Source organism: Haematobia irritans, chromosome 2, assembly GCF_050003625.1.
Source record: "Haematobia irritans isolate KBUSLIRL chromosome 2, ASM5000362v1, whole genome shotgun sequence".
NCBI lineage: Eukaryota > Metazoa > Arthropoda > Insecta > Diptera > Muscidae > Haematobia > Haematobia irritans.
The window spans coordinates 91,946,860-91,969,915 of NC_134398.1; the positions used below are offsets into that span (position 1 = coordinate 91,946,860).

A 23,056-nucleotide genomic window follows, 5' to 3' on the forward strand; every position below is an offset into this window, starting at 1 on the left:
AACTTACTCTTTCTCGAGCTCCAGCCAAGCTTTCTTTTTCGCCTGATTTGTATTTGTGTCCGTATTTTTATTTTCAATGGCGTTAACCCTCATTTTTACGAGCTCCTTTAATAGTTCCTGTAAAAGAATTGGAAATTTGGATAATGTAAGAACCGAATGACCAACACTACTATTATAAAGCCCATAAAATAGATACATACCTTATCATCTTCACTCCAGTTTTCAGAACGTGGGCGTTTGCTGCGGCTTTCTGTTTTCTGAACACTTTCCTCCATTTCTTTTATAATTTTTAATAAAACTTTTTATAATTGTGAAATACTGTTTGCCGGTAGCGCCAATGAATGAAAAACAACGCTGTAGTGATGCGTAAACATAACAGTTGGTTCGTATACTCGGTTATTCTCCGGTTCTTTTTTAGTTGTATTTAAACAAAATGATATGTGGACACCTAAAATTCGTCTTAATGGGTTGGTTCCTTATACCCCGTAATATTTACGAGCGACACAATTTTGTTTATTTTAAAAATTTAACGAAATTGATGATTTAATTTTCTTAACGAAAAATCCGATTCAATTGATTTCCATCACTAACATCATCCGTCAGTCTGAAAATGTCAAGGGTTGCCAATATTAACAGCAGAAACGTACAATAGTTATCAAGTCCCAATTAAATGGTTATGAATGCAAATACTTAACAGAAGTTTATAAAACCAGATGTGTTTGATAACTAAAGTACGCTGTAAGCGCGTATTAGGATTTTTTTATGAATACGGCCGTAAGTGTGTAAATATAACCATTAGCGACCCGCCGCTAGCCGTCACGGTATTCCGTCGCGGATTTTGGGCTTCCCATAAGAAATACACGTAAATAAGTGTTCGCCTACCGCCTATCGCTATGGTTATATTTACACACTAACGGCCATTTTCATGTAGCTCCGTTAGGCTTTAACTGCCAGTTAACAGAAAGTAAATTGCAAATATCTTCTCTCCGGTTGACTTTAAATGAAAAATTTTCGTTAGTTAAGCTAACGGAGCTACATGTCATTTTCATGTAGCTCCGTTAGGCTTTAACTGCCAGTTAACAGAAAGTAAATTGCAAATATCTTCTCTCCGGTTGACTTTAAATGAAAAATTTTCGTTAGTTAAGCTCCCAACTGGCCTATGGAATATAAAGGCAAGATGACAGCTTCGTCCATAATACTGTTTAAAAGTTGGTTAGTTAACGGAACACTAACGGAGCTTTATGAAAATGGGGGTAAGATGTATAAAAACAACGTTTAGTTCCTCTTTATTAATAAGTAGACCAAGAGGAGTTGGCGGACTCTTTCAAAAATAAAAGCGGACATTAAGTTCGAGTTAGCGGCAAAACTCAAATCTGTAAAAGCAGAATAACATTATATAGCATATTGTATTATAACTTGGTGCTAGTAAAAAATAGGTCACTCCTAAATAAATTTATGTGTGGGTTGTAAAATTATTGTTTAGGATTTAAATAATATGTGCTTTTGAATGGTTATTGTTAAATAACTTTAGGATTCTATTGAAAAAAATTAATGTTTATACACGACTTAACGTACATGTTGTGTTAGAGTTTTTGAATTACTACGAAAATTTCAAACGTTTATACCAAAAACATTTTTTGTGACAACATTTTTATTTCTGCAATAAACAAAATAATATTTGATCCAAAACCTCAGTCCATTTTGTTTATATCAAGCGCTGTTCTTTTATGACTGTAAATCTTTAATAACGAACGTTTCGAAGTTTCATTGTAAAAATTTAATATAGTAATATGTAATGTAGAACATCTTTTCGGAATTTTTGGAATATATGTAAAAATATATGTTAAAAAAATTTGGTGTTCGGTCGGATCAGGGATTGAACCCACTACCCTTTGCACGCAAGGCAGACATACTACTTATTAATTAAGAGGAACGAAGGTTTGTTTTTATAAATTTTAGTGTTTAATTTTTCACTGTTTCCCCCTTTTTTCATTTTACTGTCCCAACTCTAAAAAGAGTAGCGCCCTTTCGATATTTTTTGCTCTCTTTTAATTCTCTCGCTGTGTTATGTTGAGATCTTTCGTTAACCCTCCCGGTTTCCATTTCTATTTCTTCCCAGCAAAAAAAAATGGAAGGCACAACTTTAAAAGCACTTCCAAAAATGTCCTCCCAAAGATGTTCTTTATTTTAGCTATACAGGAAGTTCTTTTAATTCAATTTTTTATAACTCGCTTTTTTCATATTTTTAATAAGTAATTTTAACTTTTTTTGTTTCCAATAGGTTGAAAACAGAGTAAAAGTTAATAAAATGGAAAAAATTATTCAAATTTTGTCGATAAAAATGGTAAATCCATTCTAGAAAAATTGCGAATTTTTGAAAATATTTGAGGGCAAACGTTTCAGACAAGTGTTAAAATGCATTTTTTTCCTCTGTTGGTTAAGTTACACTCGTAGTTTTGTCAATGTATGGTTTTAAGCTGCAATAAAAACAACAACAATCATAAAAAATATAAAAATTATATATTTGGCAAAATATAACACAATTTTTTAATTCACATCTAAGACACCGAATTCGGAATACACCTTAAGAAGTGATGCATATTCTGTGCAACGGATTTTGAGAAGGTGGACATCCGTCCTATGACAATCCCATGTTAAATTCATCGCTTCTGCGTCAATTTAGCACCACTTCCGGATCCAAAAGGAACATTCTCACTACTTTTTTGGCGAGGCTTTTTTTGCTGGGTTTCTCAATATACTCTCTCTGTCCCTCTCTGGGCCTGTTCGAAACCGAAACTTTTTACTAGCATTGGTAAAAATTTGACATAATCGAGGTGAGTATAATTTCACTAGCCCAAGGGGCTAGTAAGAAATTTGACATTTGTAGGGAGCAGCTCTGAACGCCATATGCTTGTAGCAAAAAGAATCGAGAGAGATATTTTATTTACAGGAAAAAATGCTAATAGCACCGAAGGATGGAGGTAATTTAGTTATAGTTCACTGTCCATATACATTACTGAGCGTTCACTAATTCAAGTTTTGCTTGCAATTGCAGAAAAGTTGCATCTGAACTTAGTGGACAGTTGGGGACTGACAAGGAAGCGGCGGCATGCAAAGCACAGTGGAATGCTTTAGTTAAAAAGTATAAAAGCTTTTTCAAATACATTCAGGGGAAGGTACTGGAGAAGAAGCCATGCTAGAGGAGGCTAAAGACTGGGAGTACTTTGACCAAATTCATGCATATGCATCATCTAAGGACAATTATCATCCGCCCTTTCTTATTGACAGTCACGATGGTGTAATAAAAATGAAGAAGAATGGAAGTAGGACATTGTCGGAGAATTTTGGTATCACCGATGAAACCACTTGCTATTCTCAGGTATACTTCAGCGATGAATCATGGTATTCGACAGCCAGAGAAATACCTATAACTCCATCAAGTGAAGATGATTTTCTACCTTCGACTTCCAGGCGTACTGAGAAATCGCAAACAGATCTTCAACGCATAGAAGATCACATGAAAAAAAGGGATAAAAAAATTAATAAGAAAATATCGAGCCTTTTAGCAGTGTTTGGACAAATGGTGCAAATTGAATACCCAAATATTGATGCCTCAAGCTTGATTTTGTCCGATAGCGATTCGGAATGATTGCAAATGTCCAATTGAATTTATTTATTTGGCTGAAAAATATGTAATTATTTTCTTAGAAGACTGAATATTTACAGATATTGTAATACGCAAAGACTTTTCGCATTTCTAAAATGCATTTTTTCATAAACTTTATTGAAATGAATTATGTTACTATTAATAAATCAATGTTATTATAAATAAATAAATTAAATATTGTGAAGAAGTTCCTTTTTAATCTGATGCACCGAAAAACATTTCCGTAGTTAAGCTAAAGCTAAAGTTAACTTACTTTTATTGCAAAAAAAGTTGGATATAGTTAAATTTTATTATTTTTTCGAAATTTTCCGCAGCCCAATGAAATGTTCATATTTTTAAGTATGTCTCAAACATTTCATGAACTAAACGTGGGTATGTGGTTCAATGACCATACACATAAGTTCAATATGAACTAAAGTAAACAACAATTTTCGTACGATTCTCAAAAATAATAAGAATGAACTACAATATGGTTAAAATGATTTTGTTCTTTATTTTATTTTTTCTTCTATGAGAGGGTATAATTTCGTGATTTGTAGTTAAAAAGTACATCAGAGCATTAAATTTTCCTGGTTTTGACCACGAGTACGTTTGAATTCTTCAAATATATCATTTCGTTTTGTTATTCCTTCTTCGGTATCATTTATTTGCGCAAATAATGCCGATGTTTCAAAAACTATATTCTCATCATCGTGTTCTAGCATAGATGGATCAAAATCATTGTACAGCATGCAAATATTATGGAGAATAAAAGCAGCAAATGATGTTTTAATACAATTTTCAATTTTTAATTCTAATTCTCGATTGAATATATTTCTCCACCTATTTTTCATTATCCCAAAAGCAGCTTCAACAGTTATTCGAGCTTTACTAAATGAGGCATTGAACTGTGCCTGTTCAGGAGAAAGTGGATCTTTGAAAGGGGTTATGACTGCTACTGGAGATAACTGACATGGGTAACCTTTATCTCCAAAGAGCAACCATCCTTATGGAGGGTAGTTGCCTTTGGCGTATAATGGACTATTTAAGAAAACTCTTGTGTCATGAACAGACCCTGGGTAACCCACAAAAACGTCTGTGAACTTGTATTCACTATCCACAACAGCCTGTGCTTGAATTGAGTAATACTTTTTATGGTTTATGTACTCGTCATGCTTTTTTACAGGGCATTTTATGCGTATATGAGTTCCATCAATGGCTCCAACAAATTTTACAAAAGCTTCAGATCTCGACAAAATTTGCGAGAGTGTCTTTCCAAGTCTTCTGTAGTTTCATGATTTATGAGGCTTCGCATTTCTAGTACTTTGTCTAAGGTTTTCATAATTGCAGTCCTTGCAGTAGAGCGGCTAATGCCTAAAAAAGCAGCAACAACCCTATAACTACATCCGCATGCCATCCAGTACAGGAAACATATTACTTCGTACTCCACAGACCACCCATGATGTTTCTTTGGGATAATTTCAACAATTTTTTTGAAAGATTTTGCTGACAATCTAAGATGTCTTTTTGTTGTTTTTTCATCCCCGTTCATGATATCATTTACGACTTTGGAATATGCTGTAGGTTTCAAATATCTGATTAGCTACAATTATATAAATGTTCATGAAAACTATACTTATTTAAGTCTCCAATAAACTTACTTGCCGATTATTTCTTCTATAAGCCATATTAATAGCTAGTAAATCTTACATTTGCAAATTTCGAATTTGCAGAAGAATTGATAAAATCAATGGAAAGTACTTGCGGAATACATTCATAGCAAAGAAATACTTCCAGGGGTTTTATTTTAAAATTTTTATTTAATATTATGGCTCGTCGCGCGTTTGTTTTGTTTTGACGTTGAACAAATGTCAAATTTCTCTAGTTAGGAAAAAGTTGCCATTTCGCACACCAAATTAGTATTTTTTTCTCACCATAGTAAATTGATATCTCACCATAGTAAAAAGTTTCGATTTCGAACAGGCCCTCTGAATAAAATATCACAACATATATATGTTTACTCGAAATTTGTAAATTTATATATGTTTACATTCACACATATTATTTTTATAAAACAAAACATAATATATTCTAACATATTACCATATGTGTCCCAAACTTTTAGTGCTAATTTAGGAACATTATATGTTTGGAATAAGTGAAACATGGTGGGAAGAATGTGGAGATTTAAAGACTGAAAATACTCATGTATACCACTCAGGAAATAAAGAGGGATATCACCGGAAAGGGGCTGCAATAATTATGAAAGACAGCATAGCTGCATGTGTCGCTGGATATGTTCCGATGTCAGATACGAACATGCTCATTAAACTGGACGCTAGCCCACTTAATATAAATACGTATTATACAAATTTATGCCCCAACAAGCGACGCAAGCTTAGAAGAAATTGAACAATTTTACTGTGAACTAGATCAGCTACTGAAAATGACGAAGCCTCATGAATTAACGATAATTCAAGGTGACGTCAATGCAAAAGTCGGAAACGAAGAAATGCGTAGCATTATAAGTAGATATGGACCTGGCGCAAGAAATGAAAGAGGGGACAGACTAGTGGAATTCTGCCAAGCACACAAATTGACAATAACAAATAAACTTTTTCATCTACCCCCGAGAAGACTGTTGATTGGAAATCTCCAAAAGACAATAAAAACAACATTGTAAGAAATCGATTATAAACAGACGATATTGCACATGCGTAACTAAATGCTCGACGTTTCCAGGAGCAGACGTTCCATCTAACCACAATCTCTTGTTGGCTAAAATAAAAAGAAGAAAAAGGAAAATAAAAGACCAAAAATCAAAATTGAGAAACTTAAAGGCCACTTAATAAAAAGAGACATAAAAGAACGTATAAATGACACATTGAAAAATATCGACAGAGAGGACGTTGAAAATATTTGGACGAATATAAAGGACAAAATCTACACAATTACAAAAAATAACATAGGAAAACAACCTCTACCAAAACAAGAAGAATGGATTACAGACGAAATTAGAGAACTCCGTACATTATCCGGAATGTTAATAGATGAAAATAATATCGGTGCAGTTGCAAATATCAGAAAGAAAACGAATTTGGAAAGACTACATTACTAAAATGTTTAGAGATGACGAAAGGACAACCTATGACTATAATCAACCCGCTCTGACAGGAACACAAATAAAAATATGCGAAATAGAAGATGCAATCGCCTCATTTAAAGACACGAAAGCAGCAGGTCCGGACGAAATTCCCTCAGAAATTTTAAAATTAATTGATGGGGAAATCATAGACATACTAGTCATACTTTTTAATTATATATATGACACTGGTCACTACCCTCAAGACTGGCTAAAATCGATCTTTATTACCATCCCAAAGAAGAAAAATGCAAGATATGGTTAAAGTGGCAGCCCGATTAAGATTCAGGCTCACTTAGACTATTCAGTCCATTGTGATAAAAAAAATGCAAGATATGCGATGATTACAGACTTATAAGTCTAATGAACCATCTCCTAAAAATTTTCTTAAGAATAATTCTTAAAAGAATTTATAAAAAATGTGAATTCCATATGGGAAAAACACAATTTGGGTTTAAAGAAGGAATGGGCACCAGAGAAGCACTACTCAGCATACACAAACTGATCCAGAACTGTCGTGATTAGAGGTGTGGACGTGAGTAATATTTTACTCACGCACGATAGTGTTTAGTAGGACTCACGCGCACGCACACTCACGAAATGAAAATTTGTATTCACGCACACTCACGCACGAAAATGTCGTGACTCGCGAATAATTTTATGAGTAATTTACCTTAGGGACATGTATGAAAACATGAGCATGATTAAAATCGAGAGCGTTATTTATCTTTTAACATGTCAGGTGTCATTAAAATTGTAAATAAGTTCAACTCGTAAGCGTTTTATGTCCCTGGGCGGGATTATTTTCGTGAGCGTATTTTTCCGAAATTTGTTACTCACGCACACTCACGAAGAAATTATTTTCGTGACTCACGCACACTCACGCCGTTTCCATCAGCGTGACTTACGACTCACGTGTGAGTCACGAAAATTTTCGTGAGCATAAATGGACTATAAAAAGCAATAGACAAACTTACAACTGTAAGCGAAATATATGGACTTAAAATTAACACGGCAAAGACTAAATATATGATTATCAGCAGAAAAAACTATATGACATCACATCTCTGAAAATTCATAACGAAGAAATTGAAAAAGTAACTACCTTCAATTGATTGGGATTGATAATAAACCATAGATGGGACATATCAGAAGAAATTCGATGTCGTACACGCACAGAAAAACCATGTTTGGACATGGTTCCCGCATCCATTTAATGCTTATCTAGAGCATGTAATTGCCGCGAAAACCATGTATTTTGTCTTTGTAAAAATAGTTTTCGAGCGGAGAAAAATCATTTAAATGATAGAATTTGAAACCATTAAATGGTCGGGAAAATCATGTTCCTGGCCATTCCATTTTTTTACTTTTTTACAGGGAAAAAAGTATTTTTATAGGTTGAGTATAGACATGTCTAGAACCATTACATGGCCATACATTTACATTTTTTTTCGTGACCATTTAATTTTTTAACTTTTTTTGCAGCGAAAAGAATTTTATAAAAACATTGACCAGGTACACACGATTTTCATTTTGCGCGTCAGTCGTGTGTTGATTGTTTCTTGGCATGGACGGAGAATAGGGATTTTTTGTGTTTTGTGTTAATTTATTTAATCAGAAGTGGCACGTGGTTTTATGTGACCACAAAAAAAGGAAAGTGTAATTGAAAAAATGTAACTGTTTTTTGTTCTGCATTATGCTATATGGTATCATTTATTTTTATTTGCAGTTACATGATGTCTGCGTTTGTGCATTTGATGAGCACGATGTAAATATGGAATAATTACTTATTGTTGAAATTGAAATAAAATAGAGTGTGTAAAAATATATGATGTTTGCTTGAACGGCATTATAAATACAAATAAACAATGAATTAGTTTATAAATAAATAAAAACAAACAAATAAAATTAATTTTTTTTTCTGTAATACAACATTGTAGAAGAAATTATTCAATTTTATGATTTTTTTATTTTAATTTTACCTTTTGCCGGACGGGGATTCGAACAGCGGACCACACAGTTTGTAAGGATCAAAGAAGTAGCTGATCAAATGCCCAAGGGAAAATAAAATGTTAATTTTGTAATAACAAGCAACCACCACCAACTTAATTCAATATCGCTCCCTGTTAAATAGCGCTCCAAGCTACTAAACACATATATGTTTATAGGCTATTTCTAAATTCATATATGTTTGCATCCAAGCATATTATATTTACAAACATTTTATGTCCCAAACATAATATGTTCTAACATATTAACATATATGTCCCAAACATGTTATGCTAGTTTATGAACATTATATGCTTGCACTCAAAAATATTGTGTTCCATTCGTGTTCCAAACATATAATGTTTATAGCCAAACATATGAAAAACAGTCTTTTTCATCCGTGTAGAGATGACCAGGGGAGCGTTTTACAAATACAATAAGGTGCTAACAAGTCATGATATAGGACTCCAAACGAAAATTAGGTTTGTGAAATGTTATTTATGGTCTGTACTACTATATGCAGCAGATACATGGACAATTAAAGCCAAAGATGAGAAGAAACTAGAGGCATTTGAATTATGGATTTACCGAAGAATTCTTAAAATACCCTGGACGGATCGGGTAACGAATAATGAAATCTTAATAAGAATGAACGTGGATCGACAATTGAACTATAAACAAGTATATACGGCCTAAGTTCGGCCAGGCCGAATCTTATGTACCCTCCACTATGGATTGCGTAGAATCTTCTACGAAATACTGTCATCCACAACCGAATTACTAGGGTTGCGGTAACACTTGTCGATGGCAAGGTATCTTAAAACTTCTTAACACCGCCTTCTCAATTGTAAGTTAGTCCATACGGAGTATATATTAAAAAAAGGCCGATTGAATACGTATATAATTCAGTTTGACAAAATTTTTATGGAAATAAAATTTTGACAACATTTTCTATGGAAATAAAATTTTCTATGGAAATAAAATTTTGACAAAATTTTCTATCGAAAAAAAATTTTAACAAAATTTTCTATAGAAATAAAATCTTGACAACATTTTGTAAAGTAATAAAATCTTGACAAAATTTTCTATAGTAATAAAATTTTGACAAAATTTTCTATAGAAATAAAATTTTTACAAAATTTTGTATACAAATAAAATCTTGACAAAATGTTCTATAGTAGTAAAATTTTTATTTTTGTTTTTGATCTCAGCTTAAAGCTATGCATTGACTAAACTACAAGTGTAGCTTAACCAACAGAGGAAAAGTATGCTTGTCAAATTTATTTGGGCAAAGCCCTATAGACTGCAAGATGGTTGGATGTACAGCTGTTTCGGAATTACCACATTCCTCATCAGCATCCTCTACTTGCAGCAAAACTATCAACCAATTATCAGAATAAATTCGGGTAATTCACTCAACCCAAAGTGAACTACACTTGAACCTCCCGAAAAAGGGTTTGATAGTCGGCTACTGCCTAAACAAATTTGCCAGCATATCTCTTTTCCTTTGCCAAACTCAAATCATCGATTTGAATGTATTTGGCTGGGTTTGTTTTTGAGCGTGCCAAAATTTCCTATAAACATAACATTTTGGTAGATTTATTTTGGGGATCGGCTATATATAACTATAGACCGATATGGACCAATTTTGGCATGGTTGTTAACGGCCAAATTTCAACCGGATCGGATGAATGTTGCTCTTCCAAGAGCTGCGGAGGTAAAATCTGGGGATCGGTTTAAATGAGGTTATATATAATTAAGACCGGCATAGAGCAATTTTTGCATATACTAACACCATGTACCAAATTTCAGCCGGATCGGATGAAACGTGCCTCTCTTAGAGGCTCCGCAAGCCAAATCGGGGGATCGGTTTATATTAGGGCTATATATATATAATTATGGACCGATGTGGACCAATTTTTGCATGGTTGTTAGAAACCATGTACTAACACCATGTACCATACTTCAACCGGATCGGAAGAAATTTGCTTCTCTTAGAGGCTCCGCAAACAAATCTGGGGATCGGTTTATATGGAAGCTATACGTAAAAGTGGTCCGATATGGCCCATTTGCAATACCATCCGACCTACATCAATAACAACTACTTGTGCAAAGTTTCAAGTCGATAGCTGGTTTCGTTCGGAAGTTAGTGTGCTTTAAACAGACGGACGGACGGACATGCTTAGATCGACTCAGAATTTCACCACGACCCAGAATATATATACTTTATGGGGTCTTAGAGCAATATTTCGATGTGTTACAAACGGAATGATAAAGTTAATATACCCCCATGCTATCGTGGAGGGTATAAAAATAGAAAAATAGCATATTTCGGACACATCATGGGAAATGATAAATACAAACTAATACGAGTACAAGCAATTCTCAAAGGGAAAATCGAGGGAAACCCTGCAGAGGAAGAAGAGAGCTCTCCTGGTTGAAGAATATTCAAGACAGGACCGGATACGATGACGAAACTTATTCAACGCCACCAGAAATAGAGAACTACCGAATATTATATATATATATATATATATATATATATATATATATATATATATATATATATATATATATATATATATATATATATATATATATATATATATATATATATATATATATATATATATATATATATATATATATATATATATATATATATATATATAATATTCGGTAGTTCTCTATTTCTGGTGGCGTTAAATAAGTTTCGTCATCGTATCCGGTCCTGTCTTGAATATTCTTCAACCAGGAGAGCTCTAAAGTATATATATTCTGGGTCGTGGTGAAATTCTGGTATATATATATATATATATATATATATATATATATATATATATATATATATATATATATATATATATATATATATATATATATATATATATATATATATATAATATATATATATATATATATATATATATATATATATATATATATATATATATATATATATATATATATATATATATATATATATATATATATATATATATATATATATATATATATATATATATATATATATATATATATATATATATATACATATATATATATATATATATATATAATATATATATATATATATATATATATATATATATATATATATATATATATATATATATATATATATATATATAATATATATATATATATATATATATATATATATATATATATATATATATATATATATTTTGTCTTTGTACAAATAGTTTTCGAGCGGAGAAAAATGTATGGTGGCAGTAAGCATTTGAATGGTTCTCAAATACCGCAAACATGTTCTATCATTTAAATGATAGAATTTGAGACCATTAAATGGTCGGGAAAATCATGTACCTGACCATTAATTGTTTTTACTTTTTTATAGGGAAAAAAGTATTTTTATTGGTTAAGTATAGACATGTCTTGAACCATTACATGGCCATAAAGACCATTTACATTTTTTCGTGACCATTTAATTTTTTAACTTGTTTGCAGCGAAAAGAATTTTATAAAAACATTGAGCAGGTACACACGATTTTCATTTTGCGCGTCAGTCGTGTGTTGATTGTTTCTTGGAATGGACGGAGAATAGGGATGTACTGTGTTTTGTGTTAATTTATTTATTCAAAAGTGGCACGTGGTTTTATGTGAACACAAAAACGGAAAGTGTAATTGAAAAAATGTACCTGTTTTTTGTTCTGCATTTTGCTATATGGTATCATTTATTTTTATTTGCAGTTACATGATGTCTGCGTTTGTACATTTGATGGGCACGATGTAAATATGGAATAATTACTTATTGTTGAAATTGAAATAAAATAGAGTGTGTAAAAATATATGATGTTTGCTTGAACGGCATTATAAATACAAATAAACAATGAATTAGTTTATAAATAAATAAAAACAAACAAAGTTAATTTTGTGTTTTCTTTTTTCAAGTGGCGTCCTTTTTTCGACGATGAAAAAAGTTTTTTCATAAAGATCAAAACATTTTAGGCTGTGACCATGTTCTTTTAACTAAGAGAAAAACATTTTTAATGAATACAATAACATTTTAAATCGTGACCATTGTCTTTTCATTCAAACAAAATTCTTTTTATCAATATAATAACATTTTAGATGAGGACAATTACATTTTTCTTAGAACCATATTCACTGAGCCAACATGGTTGCAGGTTAAAATGTTACATGGTCGCCGCAAAAATAGCTCCTATCATATTATTTTGCTCTTCGAATATGATTGTGACAATCATGTTTCTTTTCTGCGTGTATATACCCCGAAAAAAGTCAACCTACCAAGAAGAAAAGGTTTATATTAGAAAACTGTAACTAAAATATTTTAATAATTGCAACATGCAACAAGTTTATCTGTTATGTAAAATTGAAGAAAATTTAATACAAATAATAAAATTTTTTCTATTGTTTAATAAAATTTTGTATTTTTGAAGAAAAAATTGGAATTAAAAATTTTTCAAAACGTCTTTAGTGCTATACGAAGTTCAACACAGAGCAAACTTTTTAATTTGAGAAACTTATGAACTCAATTCAAGCAAACTTCATTCACTTTAGGACCATATGAACTATTGTCATATTTAGTAAAATTGTGTACTTCAGTTGTATATATAGTTTTTTCATTTTTAGTTCACGTCATTAAAGTAAACAAAATAAATGAAGATTAATTGATTGATGTCAAATTGAAATATTGGCTTTAATAAATAGACTCAAATAAAAACATGTGGAGTTTTTTATTTATGACCTTGAGATGTACTAAAACCAAAGAAATAATTAAAATAAAAAAATGTTCTCACATTTGCCAAATTTTTAGATACCACGAATGTAGTACAGACCATTAGAAGTTGTTATTACATTAAATTATTCGCCATAGTTTCTGTAATTTGTCTTTGAACCTATTTTTTCATCATTATCATAGACAAACTTCTTAGTCTATTTCGTTTTTTCATCTTTAATTTTACTAATATTGCGGGAACTCCATAGGTATTACGTATGTGTGAAAGGTTGGAATACGCGAACGGAGCTATTTCACATACATCTCTGAATGTAAACATAAAGCACTGCCTCTGCTGGTGGTGGAAATAACTGTAAAGGAGAAAAAAAAACATGAAGGACTACGTGTCTGCTCTCGCACCAGCAAGCGCTTTCACATGAAGCAGGAGCCTGCAATTGGTAGTTTAATATTTAACAAAATAAAAGTAGATTTTCAAAACATTGTTCAGTCTCGCTTCAACAATCTTTCGAGAAGGTTGTATTATCAGATGGTGTTTAAAATATATTAGAAATGCAAAGGAAGTGGGAATATTTATATTTTTTCCGAAAAATATTATGTTGTTTTGTGAAAAACCACTTATGCTGAAGAAGAAACTTACAATGAGCAGCCATGATTAATAGAGAAATACAAAAATTCTTTTTAGAAACAAATGCAAATTAACAAATCAAATGGGAGTTTTAAGTTTATGTCATGCAATTTATGCAAATATACAATCTTCAAAGTAACCATTGAAACCTGCAGTAAAGAAATAAATATGAAAATACACTTGTTTCTTAACAATTCCAAATACGACTAAATTTTCTCAAATTGCAGAAAGAGAGGAACCACATGGACTCTCGCGAAATCAAAATTTTCTCTGTTCTCATCACTCGTATACATCCTTCATAGCTTAGAGTCCAATACGTTCATCTTAATGCGAATGCTTTGGGGATAATATTTTGATTATTTGCAACAGAGCTGTCAGATAGTACAGCAAACGGAATGTGCCGATACACAAATCTGTACGATTATACATTTAGTTCTCTCGTAGTGTTCGGTTGAAATGAAGTTGTGTTTCCTTTATATCGCAATACAAACAATTTAAAACTACAAAAAGACTTGCAATAATTGGAAACAAATACATTTTATTATCTTCATAGGAGACATTGATATTTCTGTATTAAGAAACTGTTGTCAATAGTTGTGGAAAATATATGTCAGTGCTATGAATCGTTTTCTACTTCATACTTTAATTATAAGTATATTTTGTTATAAAGGTGAGCATATACCATGTGAAAGTGGGTAAAGAGATAAATTTTTTTTCTTAATTTACAATTTTGTGCAAAGTGTGGAATGTATGTATCTTATGTAAGACTAATCTGCGCAAGTTCCATGTGGAAGTCATTCGAATCTGACTGCAGATTTAATTAAAAGCAAACGTATGTCTATGTTTGTAAATACCACATGTGCGAACGTATGTGCACTGCATACAATGAACATGTCAATTGTTATACAGATATATAGGTCAATGTTAAAACATCCCTGCTATTTCATGAACGTTTTGTTTTAGTTTTTTCTGTTCCCCTTGCCCAAACCGAAGTCCCGCAAGATGATGAGGATGATGATTGGGATGATGACGAATCATCGGAAGCTGATGACGATGGGCGAATTTACAAGAACCCACGGAACTCCCCATCAACTGAATGTCCTAGAGATGAGGAACAGGCCACATTACTGGGTCAGAAATGTTTGAGAAAGTGCTCATCTGACGAGGATTGCAAAAGCAAGAAGAAGAAATGTTTGTGCGATGGTGTTTGTGGCATGTCCTGCATAAAACCAGGTAACGATAACACTATTTTGAGTTTAGATTAAATGAGAACAGATTTTATTTATAATGCATTTAAAAAATAAACAAATATGGAAGAAAATCAAATCAGACTGCCTAAATATTGTCTTGAAAGTGTATATTCGCAAAACCAGTCTCGAATTCCCCTTAATCTACTTCCCTTACTGAAAACTACAATGTTAGAGTTTGATAAAAAGACAAAGCCGTCAGCGTATTTAAACAGTTGAACACGTCCCAAATCAATAAACAATTTGGTAGTACCTAATGCAAGCCATTGAGATAAACTTCGAGTAGAGCTCGACTTAGAAGTAGGATATTTTTCGCGGAACGGGATTTTCCAACTTCCATTTTAGCAATTATATTTTTGGGAAGTTTTATGGAAAAAATGGTCCTTTATGATCACATCTATCACACAGGGGAACAAAATTGAATTTTTTTGTTGATTTGAAGTTTATAGTAAATTTTTAGTAATTCGGACGCTGAATCCCAATCTGCACTTGTTTTTTTTTCTATTGGCACGACTTTTCGAGATATACCGTTATGTTCAAAATTAAGGCACTTCCGCTACATATATTGGAATAACTTGAAAACGGTTCAACATATTACATTAAAAAATAAATCAATTCAAGTAGTTTTAGAGATATCGTTCAAGTTTTGAAAAAAAAAATTGAAATTTTTAACAAAATATTAAAAATTTTAACAAACAAAAATTTGGTCTTTAAAAATTCCTAAAAATAAAAATGGGACAGTTTTGGTCTAGAAACAGTTAGTTAAATATGTTTCGAATAAAATGAGTTTTTATTTGATTACAATCGGTGCACAATTTTTGATTTGGTTCACAATTTACTGAATTGATATAAATCGCGATTTCCATACAAAAATAACATTTTCTAATGTGTGTAATAAGTTAGTTTTTTATGATTCTAACCCCTATTTTCATGAAGCTCCGTTAGTGCTACGTTAGCTAACGAACTTTTAAACCGTGATATCTACATATCTGTCATCTTGCGTATGTATTCCATATGCTAGTTAGAAACTTAACTGCTGTTTTCAAGTTATTACAATATATGTAGCGGATCTCGAAAAGTCGAGCTGATAGAAAAAACCTACTGCAGATTTGGATTCAGCGTCTCAAATAACCTTAAAAAAATATTCAGATCTTAATCAACAGAACCACTGTTCCCATGTGTTATATAACTTAAATTAAATTTAACTTAAACATAATTGCCATATCTTCAATAAATATGTGACGATGTACACCCAAGTATTTCGGTTACATACCTTTTTTCATTTCAAAACATATTTAGTAGTGGCACAAAAAAGTCCATAACGTAGTGTTATTGAAACTCTAGATATCTCTGTATAATATCCGAGTGCCCTATATATTGTAAAAATTTCTATTATTAGATAATCTCCCATGTTCCGATATTCGGAATCGCTACATATTTGTTTGGCGATATTTTTATAATCCTAAAACATACAAACTTAAAATTTGACAATATTTAATGAAAATTCAAATGGAATTTGGATTTTAGTCTCAGTGTATCTCGATTTTTTTTTTATAAAAAAATCTTTTGATATGCGACTCCGAATATCGGAACAATAGATCTTAATTTATCCAATTAAAGACTATATAATTGGATAAATTAAGATCTTTGCGTTTGATTTCTTGGCGCTTAAAATAATATACATTTTTAAGGTCGGTATGCACCTCATGAGGAAATTTCCGCTATCCATAAGAAATGCATTGCAACATTTGCTAACAAAAGTTCAGTGAGTTATTATTATCGATTCTTTTGCATGTTTCCTTAAGAAAACCGAACTCAAAAAAGTTCTATTTACAAACAGAATTGAGACGGAAATTCTCAATGTTGGACCAACAAAGTTGAGTTATACTATTCATTGTGAAAAATTACTAATAAACTAAATCTGACCAATATAATAATTTATCCATTTGGAAAGAGTGGCGACAGATAGACCAAAAGCAACACTGGAAAAGTAGAGACATTCGCTGATCATTTGTATAAAGTATTCACTCTCAACAGTTATGAAGAAACTCCAGAATATATCCAATATTTTGTAGATCAAACTCACCAACTCGATTTGCTTATAACAAACTTCTGTAACAGTGAAGTTATAAAAGCTATAAACTCCCTGAAACTTGGTAAAACTCTGGTTATGACTTAATAACCTCAAAGGTCCTGAGGTATTGATCTTATCACATTTATATTTAATGCACTGTTGGGGATTTCCTGCAACACCACTGCTTAATTATACTTTGTGGGGGGGGGGGAGGGGGGGGGGAATTTATACAGTCGACTCTCGATAATTTGACACTCGTTAATTTGAATCTCTTGATTATTTGAAGCCCTTGAACTCGATAAATTAAATAAAAAAAAACAAGTATATACGGCCGTAAGTTCGGTATCTTAAAACTTCCTAACACCGTCGTCTAAATTGCAAGGTAGTCCATATGTGGTATATATTAAACTAAAAAAGGCCGATTAAATACGTATATAATTATGTTTAACAAAATTTTCTATGGAAATAAAATTTTGATAAAAGTTTCTATAGAAATAAAATTTTGACAAAATAAAATTTTGCCAACATTTTCTATAGAAGTAAAATTTGGACAAAATTTTCTATAGAAATAAAATTTTAACAAAATTTTCTATAGAAATAAAATTTTAACAAAATTTTCTATAGAAATAAAATTTTAACAAAATTTTCTACAGAAATAAAATTTTGTCAAAATTTTCTATAGAAATAAAATTTTGACAAAATTTTCTATAGAAATCAAATTTTGACAAAATTTTCAATAGAAATAAAATTTTGACAAAATTTTCAATAGAAATAAAATTTTGACAACATTTTCTATAGAAATAAAAATAAAAAAATTTTCTATAGAAATAAAATTTGACAAAATTTTCTATAGGAATAAAATTTGGCAAAATTTTCCATAAAAATAAAATTTTGACAAAATTTTCTATAGAAATAAAATTTTGGTAGATTATTTTTGGCTCGAGTGGCAACCATGATTATGAACCGATATGGACCAATTTTTGTGTGATTGGTGATGGGCTATATATAACTATAGACCGATATGGACCAGTTTTTGCGTGTTTGTTAGAGACATACTAACACCACGTTCCAAATTTCAACCGGATTGGATGAATTTTGCTCCTCCAAGAGGCTCCGGAGCACAAATCTGGGGATCGGTTTATATTGGGGCTACGTATAATCATTAGCGTAGCTAGACAATTTTCCTAGGGGGGGCTATAGCCCCCCTAGCTAAAAATTTATATTTCATTTATTTATATTTCAATTAATGTTTTGTTACATAAAAATGAATAAAAAAATAGACATCAAAATAACTTTTTTGGGTACATATTGTGGTCGTGTGCGGGGGTATTATGCGATAAATTTGGTATCAAATGAAAGGTAATTTTCTGTAGATATATTTTTCGAGGTGAAAATTGCATTTTTCTAAAATTATTGACGTTGTTGTTGTTGTTGTGTTGTAGTTTGAGAGTGAGAGCGAGAGAGTTGTTGTTTGGTTTGTTGTAGCGTGTGGGTGCGTGTGTGTGTTACATTTTGTTTGGCTTTTGCTATGCTGACATGGGGGAGAGTAAGTTTGAGAGTGATAATGTGAGAGTTGATTGGGAGCTAAAGCAATGAGAATAATAGGATTGTAAGATGGTAATAGATAGGGTGGGTGGGGGAGTGTGGTTTTATGTTTTACGTAGTAAAGTGATCAGTTAGCCCTATATATTTCCAAAGGCGATAGAAATAGTAATTTTTGAAAGTAATATTATATTTATTTTATTCAAGAAAATTTAGAAACATAAATTACATTATTTTAATTTAAATTTATTTAAGCCTGCTGCTATAGGGATGCCATATACGGATATATGGTTGTTACAATGGGGGTATATTTTGGATAAGAGCAAATTAATTTCCCTAAAATTTTTTCTTCAAAAATTATCATTTTTCTTAAACTTTTCCTAGAAAAACGTGTTAAAGAGAATAAACATGTAAAAGAGAATAACATTTTATTTTAGAAAATTTAGCTAATTTTTTTAATTGTAACATGTTACAAATAAGTTAACACTTTTTGTCAAATTGAAGAAAATTCATTACAATTTATTATATTTTTTCTGTTGTTTAAGATCATTTCATATGTTGAAGGAAAAAAATTAGATTTAAAATTGTTAAAATGTCTTTAGCGCTGTACGAAGTTCAAAACAGATAAAATTTTAGTAAAATATACTCATTTGAGAGACTCAATTTAACTCAATGTAAGAAAACTTCTCCCATTTTAGCAAAATATGAACTATTTTATTTTTTAGTAAAATTATGTACTATATTTGTATATTTTTTTTATTTTAGTACACGCCAACAAAATAAGCAAACAATTATTCATCAAAGGAACATTTACTCACATTGGGCAAAATTTAACTAAAATCAACTAATCTTTATGAACTAAAATAGAGTTCAGTAGAAATTAGCGCCCCCTTTTTGAGTGTACTTTCCAAAATTATTGAGTGGGCACAATTAAACCAAACTAAGGCCTTATTCTAATTTGGAGACGATCGTACCCAAGAATGGATTTATTTTTATGCTGGTTGTTGTATTTGTTTGGCTTTTGTTATGCGACCATTGATACAGTTTCAGAGTCATTGGTACAACATTAATAGAGAAATGAGCGTATTACCGAAATAGGAATAATAACATTTGGTGTTATATAGCTAAATACTATTCACAGTACTGTGATGAGAGGACTGTGGTTGTGGGAGTGAAATGTAAGAATGTTAATAAAATTTTTTGGTTTTAAAATACAAAATTTTGAATAGGTTTTCAAGATTAATGGCGATTGCGATTCGAATAATATATCGAAGGAGACTGTCATAATTTTTGCATATAGAATCCCTCAAAATATTATGCATTAATATAAACTTTGGATGGAACTGTCATTTGGGTGAAAATAAAGTAAGGAATGAATTAGTGTAACACACTCATACTATTTTTTCACCCTTTCCAACTATTTTATAAATTTATTTCTAATTCTATTGAATTCCAATATAAATTATTGAGGCGAATGCACTTTTACTAATTTTAGGTGATCGGTTAAAAAAATCCGGAAATTGTGACAAATTTGCGCAAAACTGTTGGGAATAGCTATAAATTCTCCATTCTACAAAATTGTCCTAAGGAAATTGTATAAACTGTGCGCCACATATATCTTATTCCACACCAATTTAATCAATTACAATATCAATTCCCAAATTTAGAGAAGACAGTCTTAAAGCTAAATAAAAATGCATGTAACACTATTAGTGCAAATCATATGATATGTGTATAAAACCCATTTTTCTGTTTATGAAATAATGAAACAATATTCACTGCCACTTTAAAGAAGTTTGTATAGGTAAGATGACACATACAAATAAAAGAGTATTGTTTCAGTACATGAGCCATATTGAATATATATACTAATCTCCTGAATTTTAAGTTAACTAAAAATTTGGTTTCGAAAATAAAATATATGGAAATTATATTATAAAAATCATCATAGAAAATCTGTGTGTATTTTTAGGAGCCTGTTTTATTTAGTAACCTTTAGTTTTTCACATTAAAAACATTTTGTACATTTTATTCAAAATGTATTTTATTTCAAAACACACTATCAAGGCGAAGAAAAATTTTAAATTATTTTATTTTTTTGTTGGTTTAAAAGTAAGGAAATTGTTTTCAAATTAGTGTCTGCGAATAGTTTTTTTTTTTATCAGTTTTCGATATAGATGGGTATTAAGTTCACATTATCGAACTTATAAAGTCTTTTTCACTGTTAGTTTTCTTTAATAATTTTAATTTTAAAGAAAAAAAAAATATATATTTATAATTATTTTTATGTTAGCCTGACAGTAATAAGGACCGGATTTTTGAAATTTATGCTTTGGACCATTCCACACCAAGTTATAATATTTTTTTCAAAAAAGTTATAATTTCTTATTGTTCTTATAGATTTATTCTCAATTTTAGCGGATTAACTCGACCTTAAATGAGTAACACCAAAAACACACTACATTTTATAAACCTTTAAAAAAAAAGTGTGGCTACATTTGTATAAATAGTGCGCCACTTATATCATACTCCGATTTAACTTTACTTGCACACACTATAGAAGAACAATGTTTAAATATAAGTTATAATTGAGAGAAAACTGTTTTAAAAACTAACTAAAGCGAAGTGTGTAAATTGGATATAGAATTCGCTAGAGTTCCATATAATCTAGGACCTTTATACCATCCGTTAAAGGCTTACAATGCACTCGAGTTTCGAGTGCCGGGAAGGCTAGTTTATAATAAAGCAAGTAAAAGTAGTTCCACACATTTCCCAGCAAAAAAATTTGGAAGTTCTTCCAAAGACACAACTTTAAAAGCACTTCCAGAAGATGTACTCCCAATGATGTTCTTTATTTTAACTACTCAGGAAGTTCTTTAAATTCAATTTTTATAACTTGGTTTTTTCATACTTTTAATGGGAAATTTTAACTTTTTTGTTTCAAATACCTTAAAAACGAAGTAAGAATTCATAAAATGGTACAAATTGAATTTTGTCGAAAAAATTCTAAATCCAATCTGAAAAACTTGTGCATTTTTGAAAATATTTGAGGTCAAACGTTTCCGACAAGCATTAGAATCCATAAAAAATTATAAAAATTATTTATTTGACAAAATATAACAGAATTTTTTAATTTACATTCAAAACATTGAATTCGGATCACACCTAAAGAAGTGATGCAAATTCAGTGCAACGGCTGTTGAAATGGAGGACTTCCGTCCTATGACAAGCCCATGTTAAATTCATCGCTTCTTCGCCAAACTTCCGGATCCAAAAAGATAATTTTCATTACTTTTTTGGCGACGATTTTTTTGGCAGGGCTTGTTTATTTAAAAAAATGGAAAATCGTAAATAGGTTTTCAAATTCTGGGGGGGCTAAAATTTTTCTGGGGGGGTCTAAGCCCCCTCCCCAGAGGCCTTCCTACGCTTATGCGTATAATTATGGACCGATATGGGCCAATTCTTGCGTGTTTGTTAGAGACCACATACTAACACCACGTTCCAAATTTCAACCGGATCGGATGAATTTTGCTTCTCCAAGAGAGACCATATACTAATACCACGTACCAAATTTCAACCGGATCGGATAAATTTTGCTCCTGCAAGAATCTGGGGATCGGTTTATATGGGGGCCAATTTTTACATGGTTGTAAGCAGGGCTGTGGAGTCGAGCCAATTTTGCTCGACTCCGACTCCGACTCCAGCATTTTTCATCACCTCGACTCCGACTCCGGAGTCGACTCCGGTAATATAACTAAATCTCATTTTAATACCACTAATTTGTAGTTCTATTGTGGGGGCACCGTAAGTGGATCGATATAAAGTATCCTATTTATTTATGTGTGCAAAAAAGGTTTAATTTCACATTAGATGCCAATTGAACTCTATATTTAAAATTTAGGGCAATGTTTAATAAATAAAATAATGATATAAATACCCACCATAACATGAGAAGATACCAACAGTATATGTAATTGTGGACCAAAATTATTGATACTATCTCCAATCCTTTAAATTTGTTGCGAGCTATATAAAGGTTTATATTTC

The 23,056-nt window shown here is 31.2% G+C and overlaps 1 protein-coding gene across 4 annotated transcripts in view; it reads left to right on the forward strand.

The window, feature by feature from the left end:
• The first annotated feature begins 13,912 nt into the window (after positions 1-13,912).
• Positions 13,913-23,056, forward strand: part of Hasp (Hig-anchoring scaffold protein) — a 563,757-nt gene continuing 554,613 nt past the window's right edge. The window contains exons 1-3 of one of the 4 annotated variants that reach the window (XM_075295587.1): positions 13,913-14,034; positions 14,700-14,816; positions 15,110-15,379. In XM_075295587.1, the coding sequence (XP_075151702.1) occupies positions 14,765-14,816; positions 15,110-15,379 (322 nt within the window). In that variant the 5' untranslated portion in view covers positions 13,913-14,034; positions 14,700-14,764. The other 3 variants (XM_075295586.1, XM_075295590.1, XM_075295589.1) reach the window with 3 other exon arrangements.